This window comes from Notothenia rossii (assembly GCF_949606895.1).
Source record: "Notothenia rossii genome assembly, chromosome: 3".
NCBI lineage: Eukaryota > Metazoa > Chordata > Actinopteri > Perciformes > Nototheniidae > Notothenia > Notothenia rossii.
Window position 1 is genome coordinate 6,020,430 of NC_136901.1, and position 25,244 is coordinate 6,045,673.

Here is a 25,244-nt window from a genome sequence, read left to right on the forward strand (position 1 = left end):
TTCCCTGTGCAGCATGTGCCGCTGCCGCCTTCAGAACCCAAACACTGATGCAATTAAAGCGCAGCAAGCGTGAGGCGCAACCTCTGACCTCATTTGTTGTTTTTCACCCAAAAAAAAAGACAGAGGTGTGTCCACGGTGAAAGCCAGCGGGATGTTGGTCCCCTGAGGAGCCCGATAATGAAACACCCCCTCTCACAATCCCACACACGTGGCGAAGAAACAGTAAAACCGTAAAACACCTGGGAAGTAATATCAGGTACAAAAAGAAAAGAGAGGAGACGATGGAAGAATGATTGTATTGTACGAACAACTGGAAATAAATCTATGCTTTCCAATCAGTTCTCAGTAGATATAGTAAACAGAACTGTGTGGATGCAAATACATAAACATTTGAGACTGGAATAAGACAGAGTGCTTATGTGGATGGTTGCTACCTTTTCAGTTTCTGTGGAATTAACTGTGTCCACACGAGGACATTACTCCACAAATATGGACCTGTTTTCTCTCTCCGTGTGGTACAACTACAGCGTAAATGCGGCCCACTCGAGCGCGGCACTCTATCGCTGGCTTCGGCCTCGTGTGATCAGCCTTTTAGCTGCCGCCTCAACCACCAGCGCCGCGGTGCTCTTTTATGCTATCTCTGTAGCCTTGAACGGTTCAAAAGGTTTATCCAAGCTCTCCACACAAGACCAGGAGCTCCCTCTCTGAGTGGTTTATACGTGGAAGGGAAGGTGTGTGTGTGTGTGGGGGGGGTGTGTGTGTGTGTGTGTGTGTGTGTGTGTGTGTGTGTGTGTGTGTGTGTGTGTGCATTTGCTCGAGAAGGAACCCACTAAGCTACGTTGGTGTAAACAAAAGCGTGGATAAAAGCTTGTGGTTCAGTATCTATTCATGTCTCTGTTTATTCTCTCAGCGGTCATCCATATACACGATCTCGAGGTGTGTGTGTGTGTGTGCGGGTGTGTGTGTAGCCACGTTTCAGTGGGTGTGTGTGCAGCTAAACCCGGCCTTCAAACAGGACTTCATGTCTCCCTCCTCATCTCTCTCCACTAACCCCTCTCCCTCAGTGTCCCTGTCTTTCTAGCCGTCTCTAATTTGACCCTTCCCCCTTGTTCCCTGTCTGTGTATAGGTCACACTTGTAATTATGACAATCACACTGTCCCCTTCGCTCTGTCTATTTTCTCTTTATGCTAATGATAGGCTCTCTGTAATGTCTTGATGGCCAATTAAGCCACATGGCGTTTTCTTTTCATAGACTCCTTTGTTCTGTAAGTCGGGAGTAACTTTTCACATGACATTGTTATTGTACAGACGGATAAAGTTTCAAACTCAATATTTCCACAATCTACAGTAAAATGTTGTGCTTCACATTCGTAAAGGGATAGATAAGGGGTCTATTGTTAGTGAGAATGTAATTTTTTTCCAACATCGATGAAGCAGAGGCCCAGATATCCCATCTTTAAATCCATTGTGTTATATAATTAAGCAATAGCTCACGACAGGCCGTGGTATATGCTCATTATATCACGGCCTGAAGTGAGCTTTTGCTTTTATAAAACGGTTACCAAGTATGAAAGAAAAATACACACTCTAATTTAAATAGTTTTTATTTGTAAATAATGATGTTCAAAATAAAAATAGTCCCTCCGTTGCCTTCTGCACGAAACATAGTGCGAGGTGGTTGCTATGCAACAACACTAACAGCTAGTGACCATATTAGACAGAGAGCGTTGATCCATTATTTGGCTGTTTATTTACATTAATGTGTATGTTGCCGTTTATTGTGCATCCACTGAAAAACTGTCCAGCATCAGTAGCATGGCTTACGTGGTCACTTGTATAGGTTGAGGTTGTTCTAGGCTGTTGCTTGGCGTGGCGAGAATATTGCTCCACTTTCTCCGGTCCCCGAGATTCGGATTCCAGTAGCTCTGGAGAGAGCTTTCGTACCTGTGGCCACTAACGCTCATAATTTCTCTGCTTTGTTTCAAGACCCGCATCAGAAAGCTTTTGAATGGTGCTACTTTTCCAGTTGGTCTACCTGCTCTTCACGTAGCTCTGCACGTCGTAGTTTAGGTGCTCTCTGGAGATAGGCACTGCTCAATCCACTTCTCCATAGTAAGACCCCCCCGGAGGTCGAAGTTAATCTTAAATGTTTCCATCTTATGCTTTGTAAGTTTGTTTCGTAACGGAAGAAATGTAAATATATTTATAAAACTGACAAGTCAAATCAAGCAATCTGATTGGTCGATAGGGTTTTTGCGGACCTCTTTGATTACAGATTTGAAAACATCGTTGCTTGCTTTAAAAGTAGCACAATTCATTATGTCAAACCTTGGAGAGTATCTAGATATCCCTGCCCTAATGCCAAAGGAACTGCACACTGAATATGTTTTGCCGTTTGATGTCTCTGTCTGGACCGCTGCGTCAAAAGGAGGATTGATTTGACTTGTTCAATATCCATAGACAAACTGAAAGCAAGTATAATACTGTTTATAGAGGATAGTAGTTTGTAATTGAATTTTGAAGAACATTTCGAGTGCTCAGGTAGCAATTTCAAGCAAAATATCATGTTTTCTGTTTTGTAAAAGTACTGTTTGTGCATTTCAGCTGATCATGTGACTCCACAGTGCTCCAGAGTCCATGTTATCCAGTGTAACAAAGACATACAGGCACACAGTATAGAAAACACACACACACACACACACATACGCCCATGAACTCATGCATCTTATCTTCAACTCATTACCCTGCGAGTCGTAAACTACGGTGGCAGCACATGTGACACCTTAATGAACACAGAAGTCATTGAAAAAGCACACACACGACGACACACTCAGTCATTATAAAACACACACACAGAGGCACTCGCAAAAGTCCAGATACGACTTGTCATCCGTCGCGCAGCTGTTTTCTGTACTTCTCTCTAATGTCGTGTGTGTGTGGAGATCCATCACCTTGATGATATTTTAATGTCACATCCTCGGGCTGTCTCAATCTCCCCCCCCCCCCCCCCCTTTCACTTTTTCTCTCTCCCACACGTCGGCCATCACTTCATAAATAAACCCCCACATCATTAAGTAAACACGCAGCAGCCTGTCACCGTGATAGATGGCACACACACACACACACACACACACACACACACGTACTGGTAGTATGTGCCTACAGGCAAAAGCCCCGTTGGGTTTGTGCGCCCACGGTCCTAATGATGTGCACGTATTCAACTGTGATCTGCGAGTTAGGAAGTCAGAAAGTTATTGCCGGCTGCAGATGTGACCGCTGGTTATATTTTGATGTTTATTCACTGGTGAAATCTGTTCCACCACTGCCTTTAGCTCACAAGTGCCTCCTTACATCACTCCCTTTTTCTCTCGCTCACCTGAGGACACACACTCACAGTGCTAATGGGGGTGCTGGCAGGCCGTCCCGCTGTGTGTCTACTGTTGGGGACGCTGAACGCTGCTTATAAAGACAAGAGGGGCACCCTAGGGAGATAATAATGGAGTGGGAGCGAGGCAGGAGAACAGAGAGGGGGACATGTGTTTACACAGTGCTGGAAAGTACTAAAGAAACAGCTGTGTTAAGGTACCTGTACTTGAGTATTTCCACCTCTACTCCACTATATGTTGGCAGCAGACTTTGAACTCTTTTGCAGGTAATGTTATTAGTGGAGCCCTATTATGTTAATTTTTGGGATTTATATTTTAATTTTGTTCCAAATCATTGATTATTTACTATGTATGATTATGTCTAGCAGTTTATCTCATTAACAGCTGCAACATTTAAATGACAGACACATTAATGCATCATTAATTTTGATATAATATATATTATTCAGAGAATGGCCCCTTAAGATAATAACTTATTTTAGATTTGGTATATTTAGCTTTTACTTAAATGTACTTTACTTAACTCACTTCTTACTTTTACTTAAGTATAAGTACAGTGCTACTACCACACCCCTTCCCGCTGCCTCCGCTCATCAGAAGCCAACCTCCTATCCATCCCCACCCGCACCAATCACCGGACCTGGGGGGACAGAGCCTTCTCTGTCGCTGCCCCCTCCCTCTGGAACTCACTCCCACAACCCATCAGAGACTGCACCGACCTCACCACCTTCAAAACACTCACCTCTTCAATCTGGCTTTTCATGTGTGATTGTTTTTGTATTATTTGACTTTAACTATATATTTATTTGTTGTTCCTTTCTTTTCTTTTCTCTTCACTATATCTGTAAAGCCATGTCATAACCATGGGTGCTCGAGCTTTCAGCTGCTCGGCTCCCAGACTCTGGAACTCCCTGCCACTACACATCCGACAGTCTGATTCCATAACAACATTCAAAACCCACCTGTTCAAACTGGCCTTTTCTTTATAACCTGTACCCTGTGTCCTTCTGTGTCCTTTTGTAGTCCATTTCCTGTTGTTTGTCTTGTCTTACCCCGGCTGATACTTCACTAAATCCACTGTTTTCATTTGTAAGGTAAAAAATGTGTAAATGTTAATTGTACATTTGTAACCCTCTAAGGTGTCCTTGGGTGTTATGAAAGGCGGCCCCCAAAATAAATGTATTATTATTATTAAAGCGTCTTTGAGCACCTGTAAAAGCGCTAACAAATCCAATCTATTATTATTATTATTACTATTACTTCCTCCACTGCGTGTTTATGAGGCAAAATAGAAAACATGACGAAGCAATAACACAAAGTCTAAGAAAATAAGATTTAAGGGGAAGATAGATTAGCACTTGTAGTAGGGTGAAGCTGGATTGGCACGATGAGGGGACAGGTGGGACACATCGACCTAAACAAGGGAAGGAATGGAAAAGAGGAGTAAGAAAGATACGTGATAGTTTAGAAAATGTTTAGTAGAGATTATGGAGGCGTGTGGCGCAGTGGGTTGTGCATTGGTGTTGGGATCAGGGGGTCACAGCCAGGTTCAAACCCCACTGCAGTCAGCATGTCGTTGTGTCCCTGAGACACCTCACCCCAAATTGCTCCTGTGGGGATTGCCCACAGTATTGAGTATGTAAGTCTCTTTGGATAAAAGCGTCTAATAAGTAACATGTCATGTAATAATGGCGAGCGCAGGGTGTCCTCGAACATGACGTTAAAATCTACCTGAGGCATACAAGGAGATTTCCCTTTGGGAGATGCTGTTATGTTGTAGCATGCATATTCATTGTGTGCAATACATGTTTGGTGTTTGCTCGCTGTCCAATTAATTAGAAACTTTGTGCAAATAAACTGTTATAAATGTAGAATTTATAAAAGAAGTGGAAAAGGCGAATGGGTGCGTGGGAGACGGAGATGTGGCTGTGTGCATATGGAAGAAAGTGAGGGAGCAGGAGCAGCTGGTCCGGGGGTGTTTCTCTGAAGGAGGCAGCACTAATGTTAGTCTAATGCTAGTGTTAATCAGGTTAGCATATGCCCCGCGTGTGTGTGTGTGTGCGTGTCTCTCTCGATTGGAGGTTTTACTGATGCACCTGCCATATTTTAATGAGGAAAGAGTGAAGGATGACCAGCTAGCACACACACAATCACTCAACATGTCTCTGTGTCTATCTGTCTCACTTTCTCTCTCTCACACTCACACTCACACACACACACACACACACACACACACACACTCACACTCACACTCACACTCACACTCACACACACTCACTCAACATCTCTCTGTGTCTATCTGTCTCACTTTCTCTCTCTCTCTCTCACACACACACACACACACACACACACTGAACATCTCTCTGTGTCTGTCTATCTGTCTCACTTTCTCTCTCTCTCTCACACACACACACACACACACACACACACACACACTCACACACTCACACTCCATCCCCATGGAAAAAGCTGCATTTGAGGCATCCAGTCAAGTTGGATTCAGTCCTGTTTTCTATTTTTCATGCTCACAAGTTTAGAAACATGTAGCCTGGACTCACGTTACACACACGTGCACACACACGTGCACACACATGCATACACACTACATACAACCACACATTGACACACGAGTGCCAATGCCCACTCACACACATTTTATAACAGACTTTTAAGAGGTTACATACCACAAACACATAAGAAACACACAATCCACAATCAGGCAACTTTTACACACACACACACACACACACACACACACACACACACACACACACACACACACATATCATCAAAGCGCTCAAACCTCAGCCAAACGGAGGCTGTTTTCAGAGTTCATGTCTCTCTAGGAGGCTGCAGCCAAACCCACGCTGGCAGCTCACACACACCAACTTTTTTGAAGGGAAATCTCGTAATTCTGTAATTACACGAAGCGCAGTCTCATGATCCTGGTTTCCTCGTGAGCCCCGGTGCAGCAGTCGATGCTGTGCGCGCTGATCAAAGCCTTCCCCTCGGTCCCACAGCTCTGGACCGGGCCGCTGCTATTCTGGATCCGTGTAATTACACAGGCCCCGCCACAAGTTAGTGTTTGGATCATACTCCCCAGAATAACCCCGAACACGCTACTGTGACTGCTACTGCAGGGAAATGACAGAGGGGGAGAAGAAGGAAGGACACTGTTGAGGCAATAATTATAAAATGAAAGTATCGCTGCAAGGAGAGTTCCTCGGTACAAGCCAATGTTCAGTCTTGCAGGATCATTTTAGGTTAAAGTACTTTGAGATAAATCCATGTTTTGAATGCAAATGTAGTTTCTTGTGCTCACATTCCAGATTAAGGCACATTATCTGGATTAGATGCTTCATTAACGTTCTGAAAACAAATTTGCTTTTGTGAAATCCTCACACCTCACACACAATACTAATGTGAAACCTGAAGATGGGCCTGCCATTTCCCCTTTAATTGTTTCCAGGAAGGAGGTGTGAGGCAAAGACATTTATTTTCAAGATGGCTAAAGATTGTCATACCTTTTGACCAACTTCCTTGCTTTCCTTTGTGTTTGATTGGGCGAACACAGGAGCCCTTCCTCTTTCTCCAAAAACACACACGAGCTGAACTCTTGCTCACGCTCCGGGGAGACGAAGACAAGAGCGAACATCTCATTCCGGCATTATGTTTCTTCCCACTGCTATCAAGAGTTTCCTACGCGTGCACGTCTTGCACCTTTCTCCCGCTTTTCTCTTGGCAAAGTCACAATGAGCGATTCCGTCCACGGCTCGTCTCCGTCCTTGTCTCCGCGGCTCATCCCCGAGGCTCCGAACGCTCTTCTCTTTTGTTTTAAGTCGCTTCATTCCAATGCTGCGCGGCAACCAGCCGAGAGTCTTTTTTACTTCCTCGTCTCCCTCCCACCATCCGGGCTGACGGAGGCCTACAGGGACTGATCTGGCGTCTGTCTTTATACCTCAGCATGTCTCTGGCCTACGGGCAAACTGCAGAGTGTGATCTGTCTGCCAGTTGATAGAAATCTCTCATTCCGCTCCTCACTTCACTTTCACTTCAAAGCTCGTCACCAGTCTGTCGTTTGAGTTAAAGAAGGAGAGGTTCAGTAAGGGCGGCTCTAAGTTTGTGTCTCTTTGCTGAGGTCACACCGTATCACCTTACCAAACCAACTTGTTAAGTAATGCTCTCATGGCGTAGTAACAAGCTCTGATCAATTCTAACTTGTGTCTTATTCTTGATACAAGAATGTTTGGTTAACCCGCTGGTCGACTAATCCTTGCAGCTCGAAACCAAAGCCAACATTTGTTTTACTTCTTCGTTTAATCCTCAAATTGAGTTCATCTGGAGAAGAAAAAGAGACAATGGATTCATCTTAAGATGAGGAACTCAAACAGATGGAGGACGTAGGAGAGGAACCTTGTGAGACATTACACTGAAAGACCGGGGGATCAAAAGAGCTGCTTCATCATCAAGGAAAGGAAACCCTCTGAGACAAACCTCCCAAACACCACAGAGGATGAGCTCGGGGTGAACGGAGTCTTTAACACCGATTGGATGTCACTCTGGAGGGCCTGGATTTGGCAGGAGTTGCATCAAAAGTGTGTGAAGGTCAAACACATCCACCTCACGACATTTGCAGCAGGCCATTGGAGGACGTGAGGAGCTGGAGTGACTCATCAAAGCCTCGCCGATGGTGGTGGTGTCAACCCCCACATCCCCTCATCTGTCACCGTAAGGTAGAAGACTGAAGAGGTGTGTGGGGTGTGTGCATCAAGACCTGGAACAAGCTGTCTCTCTGTAACTCACACACCTTACGACACACTATTGGGGACTTCACGTCACACGCACACACACACAGGGGTATTTGGATGTTATTTCAGCGAACAGCAGGGGGGCAAACAATCCCACTGAGAGGGGAGAGGAACAGGGACACGACTTCAGTAAATAAACAACACCCCATGGCCACTGCCACGGCCACGGCCACGGCCACACACACCGACACACACATGGAACAGGTTAAAGATGGGAGTTGATTGTAGCCTCATGTAACACACACATGTAGGTCCCCCTCTCTTGGGCAATGTTCTGTAAGCCACTAATTATGATTGCGGACAGTTTAGTTAACATGAAATGTAATATTCTGTTTACAATCAGAACAAACCAAAAACAATACATGTGATCTAACCCATAAAAGGTCTAAACACATTCTTATATGGATGTAATTACAGTGAAACGGGTGTGATATGTGTGTTAAAATGGTGGAACATGGGTGTAATATTGGTGTAGTAATGGTTAAATAGGGGTGTTATACGGGTCTATTAATGTTAAATATGGCTGTATTGTAGAGAATAGCAATCAATTCATTTCCCCAAATATTTATATGTGGATGCCCATTCAAGGATATAACAATCCACCAGTTATAAAATGTTCCTTTAAACAAATGAAATGCTCTCATGGGTTGCGAAACATATTTCTGTTTGTCTACTTCGAGCCAGTGACGTCAGTACATTTCGGGGAAAGTAGAACTTGTACTTAAAAGTTCTCTGAAGCGTGTAAACATTTAGACATTTTGAGTTTATGCAAACCGTTTGAGAGCTTAGCAAATGTATTCAGACAGATAAAGTAGTCTGTCGAGAGACTTAGCAAAAGCATGTACAACTCGTACTTATCTAATGTAGATAATTAGCTAAACAGTCTTTTCCCCCTACCTGTTACATCCTCACATGGGAAGATTAAAATACACACACACACACACACACACACACACACAGACACACACACACACACACACACACACACACACACACACACACAGTCAAGAGTTGAGGCCTAGACAAACACTTACAATGAAGACAATTACCAGCAGATTGGCCTATTACCAAAATAGACTGCATTCCAGTCTGAGTGTGTGTAACCTTTGGACTGTGTGTGTGTGTGTGTGTGTGTGTGTGTGTGTGTGTGTGTGTGTGTGTGTGTGTGTGTGTGTGTGTGTGTGTGTGTGTGTGTGTGTGTGTGTGTGTGTGTGTGTGTGTGTGTGTGTGTGTGTGTGTGTGTGTGTGTGTGTGTGTGTGTGTGTGTGTGTGTGTGTGTGTGTGTGTGTGTGTACCATCTGCTGCTAACGAGCAGAGTGAGCAGGGTCCAGGTGTGGGAGTGTTTAGTGTACACTGGGGGGCAAGTGAGCCTCCTGTTTGATACACACACACTCGGAGCGTCTTAATACAGCATAATCTTGTGTGTGCCAGCGGCTTAGCATGAAAGAGGTGCTCTGACCTTTTACAGATTTGGTTGGTTATTAGTCGGTAACTATGCCAACAAGCTATTTTATGAAAACATGTAGAAAAACGTTCTATTGTAGAAACACACTCAATCAGATACACAAGGGAATGAACAGAGAAGTTTAAGCGAGTCTGCGAGATGATCACCTGAGCAAAGGATGTTTAACTGTTTGACCGTCTGTTTGCAGAATTAGGGAAAAACAGATTTTCATATAGCTTAGTGGAAGAGTGTTGGAAAGGCCAAGAAATCACACATTACATTTGTGAGTGATTCTGAATCACAGGGCGAATATAACATTAACTTTCCATAACATTGTATGGAAGAGCATTGGTTCTGATTTCATATGGTGTCAGAACAATTGAATCAAATTGTATAATATGTCCTCTTTAAGACTAAAACTACATTAACCAGTTCTATCTGAAAAAGCAGTGCCCTAACATCCATCCATCCTGAATATTAATGTTGATTTTCGAAATATGCATGCATTCAAAGCCTCCTGCAGACATCTTGTAACTGCATCTTAACAACATGTTGCATTATGTATGCAGACCGTGTGTGGGTGGGTGTCTACCTTTATATATAAAGGTGTTGTTTCTCTGTATTTCAACATAACAAGTTTACAGTCTTTCTCTCAACAACAAGTGGCAGTTTGACTTCCCGTTTTGTTTTGCAATCTTTAACAGATTTCCTCTCTGCCAGCCCCTTCCCTTAATCTGTTCCCCCTCCTCTCATGGGGCATCAGCACTATCTCATCACAGTGGATGGATATCGGGTGTTTACCGCCTCCTCGTGCCAGTCGGATGCAGGGCGTGGGGGTGAGGCTGCCAACAGGAGGTGGGCATGGGGCGCCAGCAGAGGCTCCACACTGAGACACATGCGTAATTAGCATCCAAGACGGATGGATGGAAGGAGGGAAGAAAGGGATGGATGGATGGGAGAGGAATAGATGGCAGTACAGGAGGCTAATTATGCCGTTTGGCAGGAGACGGCGCAGCGAAGCGCTTTGGAAAAAGGCAAATCTGAGCATCTCAGTCCCGGGATAAAAGCCCTGCTCAGGCATTGTGTCAAAGCACTTGGACTCTCGTATGGGGCTTATTGTATATGGGAGCATTGCGAAGCCAAAAGTGCTCCAAGAAAATTCATTTCCTGATCCCCGGCAATACTTTGTGATGAATGCGACAGCTGTGCTGCTGGAGTTGATTGGGACGTGTGTGTGTGTGTGTGTGTGTGTGTGTGTGTGTGTGTGTGTGTGTGTGTGTGTGTGTGTGTGTGTGTGTGTGTGTGTGTGTGTGTGTGTGTGTGTGTGTGTGTGTGTGTGTGTGTGTGTGTGTGTGTGTGTGTGTGTGTGTGTGTGTGTGTGTGTGTGTGTGTGTGTGTGTGTGTGTGTGTGTGTGTGTGTGTGTGTGTGTGTGTGTGTGTGTGTGTGTGTGTGTGTGTGTGTGTGTGTGTGTGTGTCAATGCATATCATCTGCCACTGTCAAGACGGGGCTTTCTAATTTGGAAAAAGGGAAAAGTTACATTTTGCTCATTCACACACACACACACGTGCCAAGCACTCTGCCGGAGCGTTTGTCAGCTGCAGCAATGACTTTGCACAATTATACTCTTTACAACAAAGATTGTTCCTGATATGTTTAAGCTGATTTGCTCTCCCTGATGACAAAGTATTAAAAAGCAAGTCTGAGGATCTGCTGATTGTAAGCTTTGGGTGTAGATTACGCACAACAGCCGTGAAAGATTAAGAAAGTCTTCCAACTTTACAATTTTCCCACATGACACGGTAATGAGAAAAGGGAAATTCTCTATTGTGGTCTGGCAGCCAGTCTGGAGAGAATCTGGCTTTCTGTCAGCTACTGTCTGCACAAGACATTAACTTTTCCACTGATAACCACAAACATATACTTTAGATACACATGTGATGTCACCAGGTTCAGCATGAGGACGTGAACTTGCGTGCGAGGAATAACAAACATCAACGTCCCCGCCTCCGGTGCTCTGAAGACGAGGCCGTTTTCTGTCTGACCGCCAATTCAGACGTTTTTTTACTGCTGCGTTTTGTCTCTAACCTGGATGAATTTCATTTTGCTGTTTTACCAGTTGCCATGGTGAGACCGAGACTTATTTTGTGTGTTTGTTTACTTGCGAGTGTGTGTGTGTGCGTTCCACAGCTGTTTGTTTTTTTCACTGAAGCTGGCTGTCTAATTTGGGGAAATGGGCTTCTGCAGAAAGTGTGTGTGTGTGTGTGTGTGTGTGTGTGTGTGTGTGTGTGTGTGTGTGTGTGTGTGTGTGTGTGTGTGTGTGTGTGTGTGTGTGTGTGTGTGTGTGTGTGTGTGTGTGTGTGTGTGTGTGTGTGTGTGTGTGTGTGTGTGTGTGTGTGTGTGTGTGTGTGTGTGTGTGTGTGTGTGTGTGTGTGTGTGTGTGTGTGTGTGTGTGTGTGTGGTAGTTAATAAAGGAATCATTTAGGCCTATGTCTGCAGGCTACTATGTTAATACAATCAGTGGACAAAGAGTATCACTCATTTTATCCAAACACACATTTCCTCCCCTCCTAATCTTCCTTTTCCCTTCTGCTGCGCTTCACACTCACAAGATGTATGATGTCTTGTGAAACACACACACTTGGTCGCACACACACAGAAGGCCTCCCACCTGAGTCCCAGCTTCTTTCTGAGACTAATGTCCCCTTTACCTCACATTACGCATAATGTCCCCTACCTAACGCACAGGCACAGCCATCCAAAAGATGGAGCATCCGCTTCCAGACATCATATTAAACCTGCGCACGCGCACTTCCACAATATTAACATATACACACACACACAGGCACAAAGCCACTTTAGTGAATGGCTCAGCAGCCTTGCCTCTGATGTGCTTTCACTTCCTGGCTCCCATTCAGAGGCATTAGAACTTCCAGCATTACATGTTAATGATATCTGGTAATGCACGGCTGAGGCATTGACATGCAGAATGAGTTTAAACTCATACGTACATGCAAAACACGGCGATACACTCGTCCTTCACGGAGTCATTTAGACTCTGGTGTGTGTGTGTGTGTGTGTGTGTGTGTGTGTGTGTGTGTGTGTGTGTGTGTGTGTGTGTGTGTGTGTGTGTGTGTGTGTGTGTGTGTGTGTGTGTGTGTGTGTGTGTGTGTGTGTGTGTGTGTGTGTGTGTGTGTGTGTGTGTGTGTGTGTGTGTGTGTGTGTGTGTGATACTAAACGTGTTTACCTCTTTAGATGTGGGGGTCTGCTGGAGCTGTGATTGTGTGTTTATGTACACACATGTCACTTGTTGTGTGTTAGGCTGCCTCAGTGTGTGACTGCTGGAGTGTGTATGTCACGCTACAGTGGTGTGTGGTGTGTTTGACCGGTGAAATGTCCTCTGAGTCAACAGCCTGTGTTTGTATGTGGAAACAGAGCCCAGAACCCAGATGATTGAAACTGTATGCTCTCTCCTCTCTGTCTTTGTTTAAACCCCTGAGTACTGCTGTAACCCTGCACCTATCGTGCAAGCACATGAAGGCACGCTTTTCTACATATGAGCTCACAAAAAACTTTAAAGAGGACATATTATGTTCAAATTCGTATTTAGTGTGACATCTTTCCATGCTTTAATGTTCAAACAGCTCTTTATTTTTCTCATACTGCCTGTGCTGAGCTCACCAGATTTCTGACTTTAATCAATCCCATCCTAGTGTGTGGATGACAGCGTGGACAACCTACCCTATAATATCATATTCTTCATATAACTGGCATGTTTGTATGAACAATACACACATGGTGAATGTAGGGGCACGCTGCTTACATGTGGTTACGTGTGTTTACGTTACCACATGTGGGGCATTGCATGAGTTCTTCCTCTCTTGTTTGGCTGCACACGATACATGTAAACACTGAATATTCGTCCACTTCATTTCCATATATCTGAGGTTAAGCCTGAGGGTAAGTTTGTTCTGCTTCAGTAGGCCGACAATCCACAAACAGCTTAATTAATTTTTGTACTCTACCTTCTATCATTCCAATATAACTCTGAAACTAGTTGCTCAAGGGTGTTTCGGCTGTTGGACTGATCCTTGGACCTTTTTAGTCTCCTTACGTTTTTCTATCCTGCCTCTCCTCACAGATGGTACCCAGAGGAGCCGAGTCTCGGACAGCGCCCCGCCACGAAGAGGTGGACCGGCAGTACCCCACACAACCCAGGTGAGACCACTCTGTCCACCATGCAGGAAATAAAGGGATAACTTTGCCACTCCCTCCCTTTGTGTCTCCAACACAAACACACACACACACACACACACACACACACACACACACACACACACACACACACACACACACACACACACACACACACACACACACACACACACACACACAGCACAGACTAATCCTCTTTGGAGCTTATAATTAAATCTGGAGTGTTTGCCTTGGGAGCGTCTACTCATCCTAGGAATAGGAGTGCTCAGCTCTCCAGAGAGCAGGGCACATGCAGGAGGATCTCACACACGCACACACACACACACCCATGCACGCACGCACACATGCACGCAGAGGGGTGGCATGAAGAATGTATACCCTCTAGTGTGGGTTTAACAGAACCGCACATGTTCCTTTTTATTTGTTTAAACTCTCCAATTTCAAATGAGGTACACACACACATACCTCTCCACATTACAGTCCGTGAGAGTGTGTGTGTGTGTGCACACGCCGAGCAAGCGCCATCTTTGTGATGTTGGCGCCCCCCCCCCGAAAGCGAAGTGGAGCGAGGAAAGTGAGAGGACGAGAATGAGGAAGAGAAGGGACACCGGGATGGAAAGGAGGAGGAGTGAGAAAAAGAGAACAGTCATTTCATGGGTTATTGCCCCCCCTGATATGACAGGCACCAGGGAGGCTCAGACATCAGTACCAGCTCGGGACACACACACACACACACACACACACACACACACACACACACACACTGAGAATCTGAGGGAGAGGAGGGACATGAGGATGAGCGCGGGGACAGATTATCCAGCTGTGGAGACAAACCCAAATGAAGACAGACACACCGAGGGACACCTGCATGACCTTTGACAGCTCAGACTGCACTCAGGCGCAGATAAAAGAAGCACTTATCGGAACTTTCTCCGGAATAATATTGAGGCAAGTCCGGAAAATTGAAAACCTCCCCAGGCGTTCAGAAATGAAAGTTTTATTTCTGAAATTATTAGTCGACAAGAATCTTGGAAATCCATTAACCGTTTGAATAAGTTTTAAAGCAAGAGGACCAGACGTAGGCCCGGTGTCATTGCATAGAACCAACGGCTTCCTATACCATGTTATTAATTACAGCCTATGCGTCCTGTGACAAGGTCCGATTCTCTGTTCTAGCCTCTTTGAGTAATGAAGATGTAGCAGCTCTCATGTTCTGCGGCTTATATTTTGAGGCGTTCAGATAAAAAGTACGGATAATGTTCATTAGCTCAAGAAATCTTCCCGTTGCTATCTAATTGTTGTTTATCTCCTCTTTGAAGTATTTTTAGACCCATAGGATAGGATTCGTTTGAAATGCAACAAAAGGCAGAGGAGCAGTGCCAGATAGAGTTTGAACACTATTCAAACTCACATGTTTGTGTAAAGATAAATCATGACTCCTCAGTCCCCCCCCCCCCCTCAATAACTCCCACTAGCATAAATACAGAGGCGAGAGGCGAGAGGAGGGAGGACGCAAATATATTCCGGGAAATCTTTTTTTTCTTTTTTTCATCGAGGGGAAGAACAGGAGAAAAAGAGAGAGCAGACACAGCAGTGAATTGAATGCATTTTTCAAAGTGGAGCTGAACTTTGTGCGAAATCCCCCCGGGGGCCGCCATTATTGAAAGCCATTTCCTCTCAAAATGAGTGCGGCTCCACCATTGGCCTGGCTCCCATTAGCATACATTTGGCCTGCCTTTGTGTGGAGCCGGCTAGGGCTGCAGCTGGAGGGGTGGGAGTGAAGGAGGTGTGTGTGTGTGTGTGTGTGTGTGTGTGTGTGTGTGTGTGTGTGTGTGTGTGTGTGTGTGTGTGTGTGTGTGTGTGTGTGTGTGTGTGTGTGTGTGTGTGTGTGTGTGTGTGTGTGTGTGTGTGTGTGTGTGTGTGTGTGTGTGTGTGTGTGTGTGTGTGTGTGTGTGTGTGTGTGTGTGTGTGTGTGTGTGTGTGTGTGTGTGTGTGTGTGTGTGTGTGTGTGTGTGTGTGTGTGTGTGTGTGTGTGTGTGTGTGTGGGTGGTACAGGAGATGTAGCAAAGCACCTCACAGATGGGAGAGAGGAGAGGAATGAGTCAGAAGGATGGCGATGAAATTGAAGCTCACATTTGAATATTTCACTTTAAGTGTCAAACACGTCCATCCTGGTTGTAGCTCTCCAGAAGAAAGCACATAAATATGGCCCGTTGCATTTTGAGATTTCAGTGTTTTTGGATCTGTTTTTATTACATGCGTTCAACTTACAGTGTATTCCACTTTCCTCCCAGTCAAAAAGAAAGCAGTAGGTTTGCCAAGTTGCCTTCCCACTTTCTTGTTTTTATCAGATTTCCCTTCACTGGCAGATCTGTCATTCCCAGCCCTCAAATCACGAGTTTCTTTAGACCTGAAGGAGTGGATGACAAGCAAAACGGACCTCCGCCTGGGACTCAGTGCCGAGAGCTACAGCGCGGCAGCCAACTTGAGAAGCTGAAGTCTGGGAAAGAGGATTTGGAGAGAGGCCTGCGTCGAGTGGTTGGCCCGGGGGGGGGGGGGATAGTGCTACTTTGGCTCTTACCTCTGTCTCCGTCAGCCATTAACGCCGGGGTGCAGCTCAGCCTGCGGAGAGGCTCTGTGCTTGGGGACACACACAGATGCACACACACACACCGCCATATGGAGGATATTAACATCGTTACCAATTCAAAGCAGCGGGTCATGGGCTCGGCGACCCAGCCCGGGGTTATCCAATCAGAGCAACCCCTGACCCGCTCCCCCGAGGTGATTGGATTAGGAGGGCCGGGTTGGCGCGACAACGGTGCTGGCTGTGGCTGATAATTGGTTGATTAATGTGAAGTCGCTGAGTCAGAATGAACACACACCAGCTTAGGAAGCTCCTGTCACATCTGGACAGTGAGATGACCCACTGAGGAGGAGGAGGAGGAGGAGGCACGGTGTGTGAGGCCAGGTCGTCACAGGCTGCTGATTCTACGATTTCTAGGGAGTCAAGAAAGAAAATATGTGAGATGTAGCTTGTGACATAGAAACCGTTTATTTTAGAGAACTAGAACCCGACGTTGGATCTTTTTCGGTACGGATCCAAATGATGTTCAGTCTAATAGAGTACAGCAGAAATTAGTCAACGTTATTTTGTTGATCATTGGAGGAAATGTTAAGGTTTTCAAGAGTTGGCACTACTTTCTGTTTGGTGTGTGTGGTTCGGTTTGGATCTCCTTTTTAAGCCAGCAACGCTCGCTGTGTAGTGCCCTTCATGTCAGTCGCTCCTCCACTTTTGGACTTCTGAAGACCTTTATCACGTACCTCTTTCTGTCAAGGAGCCTCTCAGGTTCTTTTGTTTGTGGACTGAACGCTTAGTGCTCTCATCAGGCGCTCTCGGCCCCCCCCCCCCCCCCCCCTTAAAAACCACAGGGCAGCATCTTCATTGTCCTCAGCATGTTGAGTGTCCTCCGGTATGTTGGGGAAGTGTCCCTTAAGGACTCTTATCCGACCTTCCTGAAAAGTGCACACACTTTCCCAGTCTTACAGCCACTTGATTTTCTCCTCCATGCCTCAGCACATGAGCATTTTCACCCAGGGCTTTGTCTGCTAAGGCCTTAATGAGCCATGTCAAGACTGGACACACTTAGCAACACAACATAGAAAATAATAAATGACTTCTGAGTGAAAGTAATGTGTTGATTATCATAGGTGAGTAAATAAGGGAAGGAAGGAGGAATATTGAATCACCCTTATCCCCCAATACTGTTTGTATTTATTTCAAATCTGCAATATCGTTAAATCCTGTATTTTGAAACCCCCGTAGAGTCCGGATGGTATTTTCAAGGTCAGGGGAGAAATCATATTTTCTCTGCCCTCGTCTCATCTTTATTAAAACCCCATTCTGCTTCTCACAGTTTCATAAATGATCAAGTGATCCCCGGCCCGCTGCTGTCCAGCTGTCGAATGACTCACTTAAAACTCGCCCAACTCAGTTTAGAGTTATTGTCTCCGTAACTTATTTAATTTCTCCGGTCCTGGAGAGTCTTTCTTCGTAATCGTTTTTCTGCGTTTGGCCCATGACAGCTGCTGATGCCTTTCCAAGACCCTCTGTGATTGGTTTAAAAGGTGATGTGACCCCTGTCTTTTATTGTTAAATAAGCAACCCAAGAGCATCTGAAGCAATGTGGGGATTATTGTGTTTGATTTCCCGAGAGGTGTCCTGCCCCCGTCTCTTATTTGCAGGCCCTTTACGAGGGATCCCATTGGTGTGCAGACTAGGCAGCGGTGTTTGTCCTCAGCCACAGAGAAGTGTAATGGAATCAGTAGAAATGAAAAGCTTTAGCTAGCTAGACACCAGTGGCTCTACCTGTTTACAATAACGGTTTGCTGATTCCATCAATCCTTTTTCACTTCTACCTTAGCGTCTCTTCTTATTCCGTTGTTCCCAAAGTCAAGTTTGCGTTCAGGAAAATGAAATCTTCTCTTTATAAATAAACCAAAACATACACTTTGAGGCTTCGGAGTTCAGGAATGAAAGTTTTATTTCTGAAATTATTAGTCGACAACAATCGTGGAAATCCATTAACCGTTTGAATACGTTTTAAAGCAAGATGACCAGACGTAGGCCCAATGTCATTGCATAGAACCAACGGCTGTTATTCAATGTGATCGTGGTTTCTTCCTGTTCCATGTTATTAATTACAGCCGTGTTTACCCTGCGATGACACGGCAATATGCGTCATGTGACAAGGTCCGATTCTCTGTTCTAGCCTCTTTGAGTACGGTTCGGATAATGTTCATTAGCTCTCAGTTAGAATGACATAGACTAATCGCGTACAAGTCTGCCTGACATTCAGTCTGCAGACAGACACTGACGGGCAGCTCTGTGGAAGACAGGTCAGCGGGTGTTGAAATGTCCTCTTCTTCTTTGAACAGGATGCAATAAAATATAATAGAAAGGGCACACAGTGAACTAAGTTTGAACTGCGAACAATCTGAGAAAGTCGCAGCGAGCTTAAAGTCTCTCCCATCTGTTTCTGTCGTTAGCTGCTGCTCCCTCAACATGTCTCCATTACGTGATAACTCTCCCTCTTTGAGAACTGTCCAAGACGTAAATCTGCCCTTTGACCGCCTTAGCAACAGCTTCTTCTACTTTTTCGGTTGGCCAAGGAAAGCACTTGCAGTGATTTTGATTTACTCTGGATAGGAGCAGTATTTAAATGTGATTAGAATAAAGACATGAGGTGAGGTGTAATGGTCAGCGATGAGGTTACTGTTTAACTTAGAACACTTCCAGAGCCCTGAGTTTCCTGTTAGTGTTTACTTCCTGTCGTTCTTCTTCTACTGATTTGTCTGATGTCCAACGCTTTGTTTTCTTACCTCTTCCCTTCTTTTGCGCTCCGGGCATTTCAGCCACCATTGATCCTGGATGTTTGTTGTTCACAGCTGAAGTTAAATTGACCGGACTTCTTTCTGCGGATTGGACTTAAAAGCATGACATCACTAAAGCATGAATGAGTCCTCTGAGCTTTATGAGAGCAGCTATTCTGAGTTTACACACTGATGTCCTGCTGCCTCTTGTCTCTCCTCACCTTCTCATTTCCAACAGAAAGCCTGCCTTTCTATCCGTCCCCTCTGCTACCTGCCCTGCTACTCTTCACACCCCTCGTCACCGCTCGGTAGTAGCAGAGAGCGTAAACACGGGCCCATTTAGACCAGGCACATGTGTGTTGGTGAGAGCCATTTTCCACTGCTGTTGTTGACATAGCGGGGTTTGATTAGCAGCGCTGCCTCGCGGGCCGGGGCAGAGTGGCTAATGGTTTCCTCTGCAGCGGAGCCAGGGGCCTGCTCTGTGTCCGTAGCACTCAGCTAGCACAGCGCCATTAGCGACTGTGTGTGTGTGTGCAGGGTTAGGACAAAGATGAATTTGGGGAATCTGGAGAATGCATCATTCACTAATGAGTATGTCAATTTTCTAAACATACCGTATTACATATTTTTTAATTAACAATAATTCATGACTGTGTTTTATCTCTTGTCTTCAACTAAACCATAGACTGTGGATTTTAAAGACATTTCCAGCTGATATCTCGATAAATTATGACACAATTTACCCCGAAAAGTGTGTGTACACATCAGATGAATGTGTGTGTGTGTGTGTGTGGGAGTGTTTGGCAGTGAAGTGCAGCAGCTGTTTTTCTGCAGAGCAATTATTTCATTTTGCATGCAACGCGTGTCTGTTGCTCGTCAGTTGGCTAACAGGTGAGCACATCGCTGGCAGATGTGCTTACATATGCCTCGGTGCTGCATCTGTATGTTCTCGTATTAATGAATGAAATGTGCAAATGAAATTAATGTGAGTGCAGTTTAACATTTGCACTCATGTTTTATGCATGTGTGGGAACAAAAGCAGACAAACACACAAACAGTCTTAAACTTGAAGCTGAAGGCAGAGCAGGTTAGTAGTACGAGGTACATGTTCATTGTTTAAGGTGTTCTTTATGGCTCTAGAAAGGTTTGTTATAAATATAATATGTCAGTGCTTTTTGTGAATGAAACATCTTTGCATAAACACGGGTATTGGTGGAAGACACATGTTGTTTTCCAGCTGTTTAGGAGAACCAGTGTGGGGGTTCTAATAAGAATTTGGGTGGAGGGGGAATTACTAATTTCCTCCTTCCGTTTCCTAGGGGCAGGTGTAGGGTAACCCCCACCCCTTATTCCCCATGCTTCCACCATACACACACATTCCTGACTGTCATAAGGCGGAAGCACACACTCTCCCAGTACCAGATCACACTTTTCCACTCACTGTAATCACACACACTCCCTGCTCACATGTGGATGTAATATTCAGGCTGCTCTCACAGGGAGGTGGGGTGAGGTATATGGTGCTGATGTGCTGGAAGTGTGAGTCAGATGTATTACACGGCGTGTCATTACAGCGCTGCACTCTCCTGCTCCCTGAGGCTCACATCACACCCTGTAGCTGCTCCACATCGGCACAGAGACACATCTGCCTCCTCCTCTCCTCTCTGCCTCGCTATTTGTTTGTTAATTTAGTTGCAAATGGATGCAATTTAGAGAGCATTTACTACATTGCAACTTTACGTTTGATCAAATAAAACATGTATTTAAAGAAATAACATGATCAATAAGAATGGAAATGCATTTGCTGGTGAATAAAAACGTTATCGCTTTGCACTTTATGAACGTTATGAGTAAATGACCTCTTCTGACCAATGAGAAATAGCTATATCACCAGGGTACGTACACAAGGAGTAACGGAAGACATTTAAAGTGCTAAAAGATCTCACTTCAACATCTAGATATACAAGCACAACCACACACTCGTCCTCTGGCTCGGCTTTGGACATTTGACTTGGTTATTGGACACTTCAGGTTAGCGGAGGTCCACAGAAACACAAAGACTGAACACATTCACTTCATCCAGCCTGCAGCCAGCTGTGTGACCCGGGCTGAGGAGCTCTCTGTGGGTCACTGAGGCCTGTGGACCCCCTAATCCCCCAGCTGCTTGCCCACACACACACACACACAAGTGCTAGTTACCACAATATGTCAGGACTTCCACGATTTCTGCTTCTATGCAATGTTTTAACAATAATATTACACATTTTAATTGGGTTAATTCAAACGTTGGATTCTTGCTTCCCTTCCTCCGGCAAAAACAGTTAAATGTAGACACTCTCCTGTCTGATAAAAAAAGATAAGTGGTCCCATATGAGCAGGACCCATAAAGCCACTACTCCTGGACTACTAAGCCATGTAACACCAGGGTCAAAGGTCATCCAGACCCATGTACTCAGGCACTGCAGGAATGTTTCCTATTTCATTCATGCCACCAACGAATTGAACAAAGAACCTATTTAAGGTTACCTAAACAGGTACTTTTCATACGAACTCCGGTTTATTTATTTTGGGTTTGTGCGTAATTGGAAATAATTAAAACAATTTAGGGTGTTTTTATAGCAAAGTTACGCTTTTCAGTTTGGATTTCCTTTTCATTTGAATCCACAAGTGTACCATTTGTCAAAGGTTTACTTGTTGCTCCTTTGCTGAGCGCTGTAGATGAGTAAGGAGGAAATAAAAGAGTGCACATGGAAGATGTTACGGGGACAGTTACCGAGGTGACGTAAAAAGGAGAGGAAGATGAATATTCGTTGGGGGAAAAAAACGGAAATTGTGGATTGCAGAGAGTCGGGGGGGGATTAGAGAGTGATGAGAGAAGAATGGGGCAGCCAGCGGAGGTTCCTGTCCGTTTGGGTGGCCCTGAGTCGGGTAGAGACCCAGGTGTTCCCCCTCCTCTACCCCTGGATCCTCCTTTCTTTCCCTCCCTCTGTGCCTCCCCCCTGGTGGCCTTCACCATTTAATCTGGATTAATGAGCAGTTTGACCTTCATCTCCCCGCCTCTCTCCAGCGCTTTAGAGTTTTTACCCAGACTGCCTCTGCAACTGCTCTCTTTCTCTTACCTCTTCTCTTTATGCTGTCTTATCTCGTGTGTGTGTGTGTGTGTGTGTGTGTGTGTGTGTGTGTGTGTGTGTGTGTGTGTGTGTGTGTGTGTGTGTGTGTGTGTGTGTGTGTGTGTGTGTGTGTGTGTGTGTGTGTGTGTGTGTGTGTGTGTGTGTGTGCTGACTGACAAGGCAGCGCTGTTCATTCTTGGGACCACCTGTGTATCCTGTCCCACCGCTCTGTTTGGGTGGTCACAGAAAAAAACACACACTGATATCTGGGACACACACTCATATAGAACTCCACGTCACCAGCGTCCACGAATATCCTCAAGGGAAGTCCTCTTTTGCACACACACACACACACACACACACACTAGCTAATCTGCGGTGAGTGAGTCATTCTAATTGGCCAGTCAACAGGTGCCAGGCTGGACTCGGGGGGGGGGGGGGGGGCAGAGGAGACGCAGGGGATATGATTGCAGAACAAGGGATAAGGCTAAGCTCAAGGCTTCTGTGTAATCACTACAGTGGGAGCCATTGTTGAGGGGCGGGAAGTAAATGTCTAAATCTGTTCCACCGCGCTCTGCCACTGAGTGATGCGGCATAATAGTTTGAAGTGTAGCCAATTAATGAACACTTAAGCATTTGCTCCAACAATAGCATCAAAATATGTGTTTACAGCCACTTGGATGACCAGTTTGTTATTTGTAGTTCTTTGATTTCTTTGGTGTAGCACTTTGCCAAACGACCTTTACAAACAGGAAATAGATGATGGAATTTATGCTGACTTTCTAGGGACTAACTTCGTTGAGTCTGTCAAGGCTTCCTGTTTTGTACCAGTACTTTTTAGATGTGTGCATTAGGTGACTGTAACCACCTCTATATATGGCCTAGAAGAGGTTGTGATGCCGTCTTTGTTAGTGTTTACAAAGATACTTAATTTAGGATGTTGACAGGGCTGCTTGTAGATCACCACTTTTATAAATAGGAGAGTTTCCCCTCCACTTTTAGATTTGCTTATAGATATGTGTGTCACCCGGCGCTGGAAACAGCACATAAGATGGAAAACATTTGAATGGGTGAGCAGCCCTCCCTCTCTTCTTTTCTCTTACTCTCCCCTCTTTTCTCCCTCCTACCGTCTCCCCAAGTCCCGCGTGTCGCCTTACCCCGGGGTTTAGCCCCTAATCACCCGGAGCTACGGGGAGGGAACCGGAGACTTCCAGCTGGCTGCCTCGTTACTGCAGACCCCTGGGACACACACTCACACACACATTCCTACACACTCCAGCTAAACACACACACAGCCTCATATATGCTTACCAAGGCATTTGCTGTTATCTCTTGGCATCTCTCCATCCACGTTCCCCCCACAACTTGATCCTGCCAAGGCCACAGCCTCGCACCGTAAACTGAATAACAGGAGGAGGCTTACCGCAAGGGGGGGGGGGATCTGTGGCACGGCCTCCACACCAGTTTAAACCAGTATTAAATATTGTCTTACTCTATACTTTCTTTTTGCCGCTGATTTTAATTGATATATTAATATTGCACGCTGCACTGTAACTTGTATTCATGTACCTGTGTTATTCATGTTGTATTATCTTTGCTTTTAAATGAGTGTTTTTAAATGTTTCTGCTGCACTATTTCTTCATGCTCTTAATGTCTTTGATTTTTGTAAAGCACTTTGAATTGCCTTGTGTTGAAAGGTGCTATATAAATAAACTGCCATGCCTTGCCTTACTCAAGCATAGATCTAGACTATATACAGGACTGTCTCAGAAAATTAGAATATTGTGATAAAGTTCTTTATTTTCTGTAATGCAATTAAAAAAACAAAAATGTCATACATTCTGGATTCATTACAAATCAACTGAAATATTGCAAGCCTTTTATTATTTTAATATTGCTGATTATGGCATACAGCTTAAGAAAACTCAAATATCCTATCTCTAAATATTAGAATATCATGAAAAAGTATACTAGTAGGGTGTTCAACGAATCACTTGAATCGTCTAATTAACTCGAAACACCTGCAAGGGTTTCCTGAGCCTTGAAAAACACTCAGCTTGGTTCAGTAAACTAAATCACAAGTATGGGGAAGACTGCTGATCTGACTGCTGTCCAGAGGACCGTCATTGACACCCTCCATCAGGAGGGTAAGACACAAAAAGAAATTTCTCAAAGAGCAAGCTGTTCACAGAGTGCAGTTTCAAAGCACATCCACAAAAAGTCTGTTGGAAGGGGGAAATGTGGCAGGAAACGCTGCACAACCAAGAGAGATGACCGCAGCCTTAACAGCATTGTGAAGAAGAGTCGCTTCCAGAATTTGGGGGAGCTTCAAAGACAGTGGACTGAAGCTGGAGTCCAGGTATCAAAAGTCACTGTTCACAGACGTGTCCGGGAAATGGGCTACAATAGCCGTATTCCCATGGTCAAGCCACTTCTGAACTCAAGACAACGGAAGAGGCGTCTGACTTGGGCTAAGGAAAAGAAGCACTGGACAGTTGCACAGTGGTCCAAAGTCCTCTTTTCAGACGAAAGCAAGTTTTGTATTTCATTTGGAAGTCAAGGCGCCAGAGTCTGGAGAAAGGCTGGAGAGGAGCAAAATCCAAGTTCCTTGAAATCCAGTGTGAAGTTCCCACAGTCAGCGATGGTTTGGGGAGCCATGTCAGCTGCTGGTGTTGGTCCACTGTGTTTCATCAAGCCCAGAGTAAATGCAGCTGTGTACCAAGAGATTTTAGAGCACTACATGCTTCCGTCTGCTGAAAAGCTCTATGGAGATGAGGAATTCATTTTCCAGCATGATCTGGCACCTGCCCACAGTGCCAAAACCACCAGTAACTGGTGTACTGACCATGGCATTACTGTCCTCGATTGGCCTGCAAATTCCCCTGACCTGAACCCCATAGAGAATAT

General features: G+C 45.1%; 1 protein-coding gene across 3 annotated transcripts in view; it reads left to right on the forward strand.

Moving 5' to 3' along the window:
- The window catches only part of pard3ba (par-3 family cell polarity regulator beta a), a 133,712-nt gene that overhangs the window by 106,839 nt on the left and 1,629 nt on the right, over positions 1-25,244 (forward strand). For 2 of the 3 annotated variants that reach the window (XM_079668318.1, XM_079668319.1), the window contains one exon: positions 13,780-13,856. In XM_079668318.1, the coding sequence (XP_079524444.1) occupies positions 13,780-13,856 (77 nt within the window). Of the gene's footprint in view, positions 1-4,237; positions 4,595-13,779; positions 13,857-25,244 lie in introns of those variants that run through there. The other variant, XM_079668320.1, reaches the window with a different exon arrangement.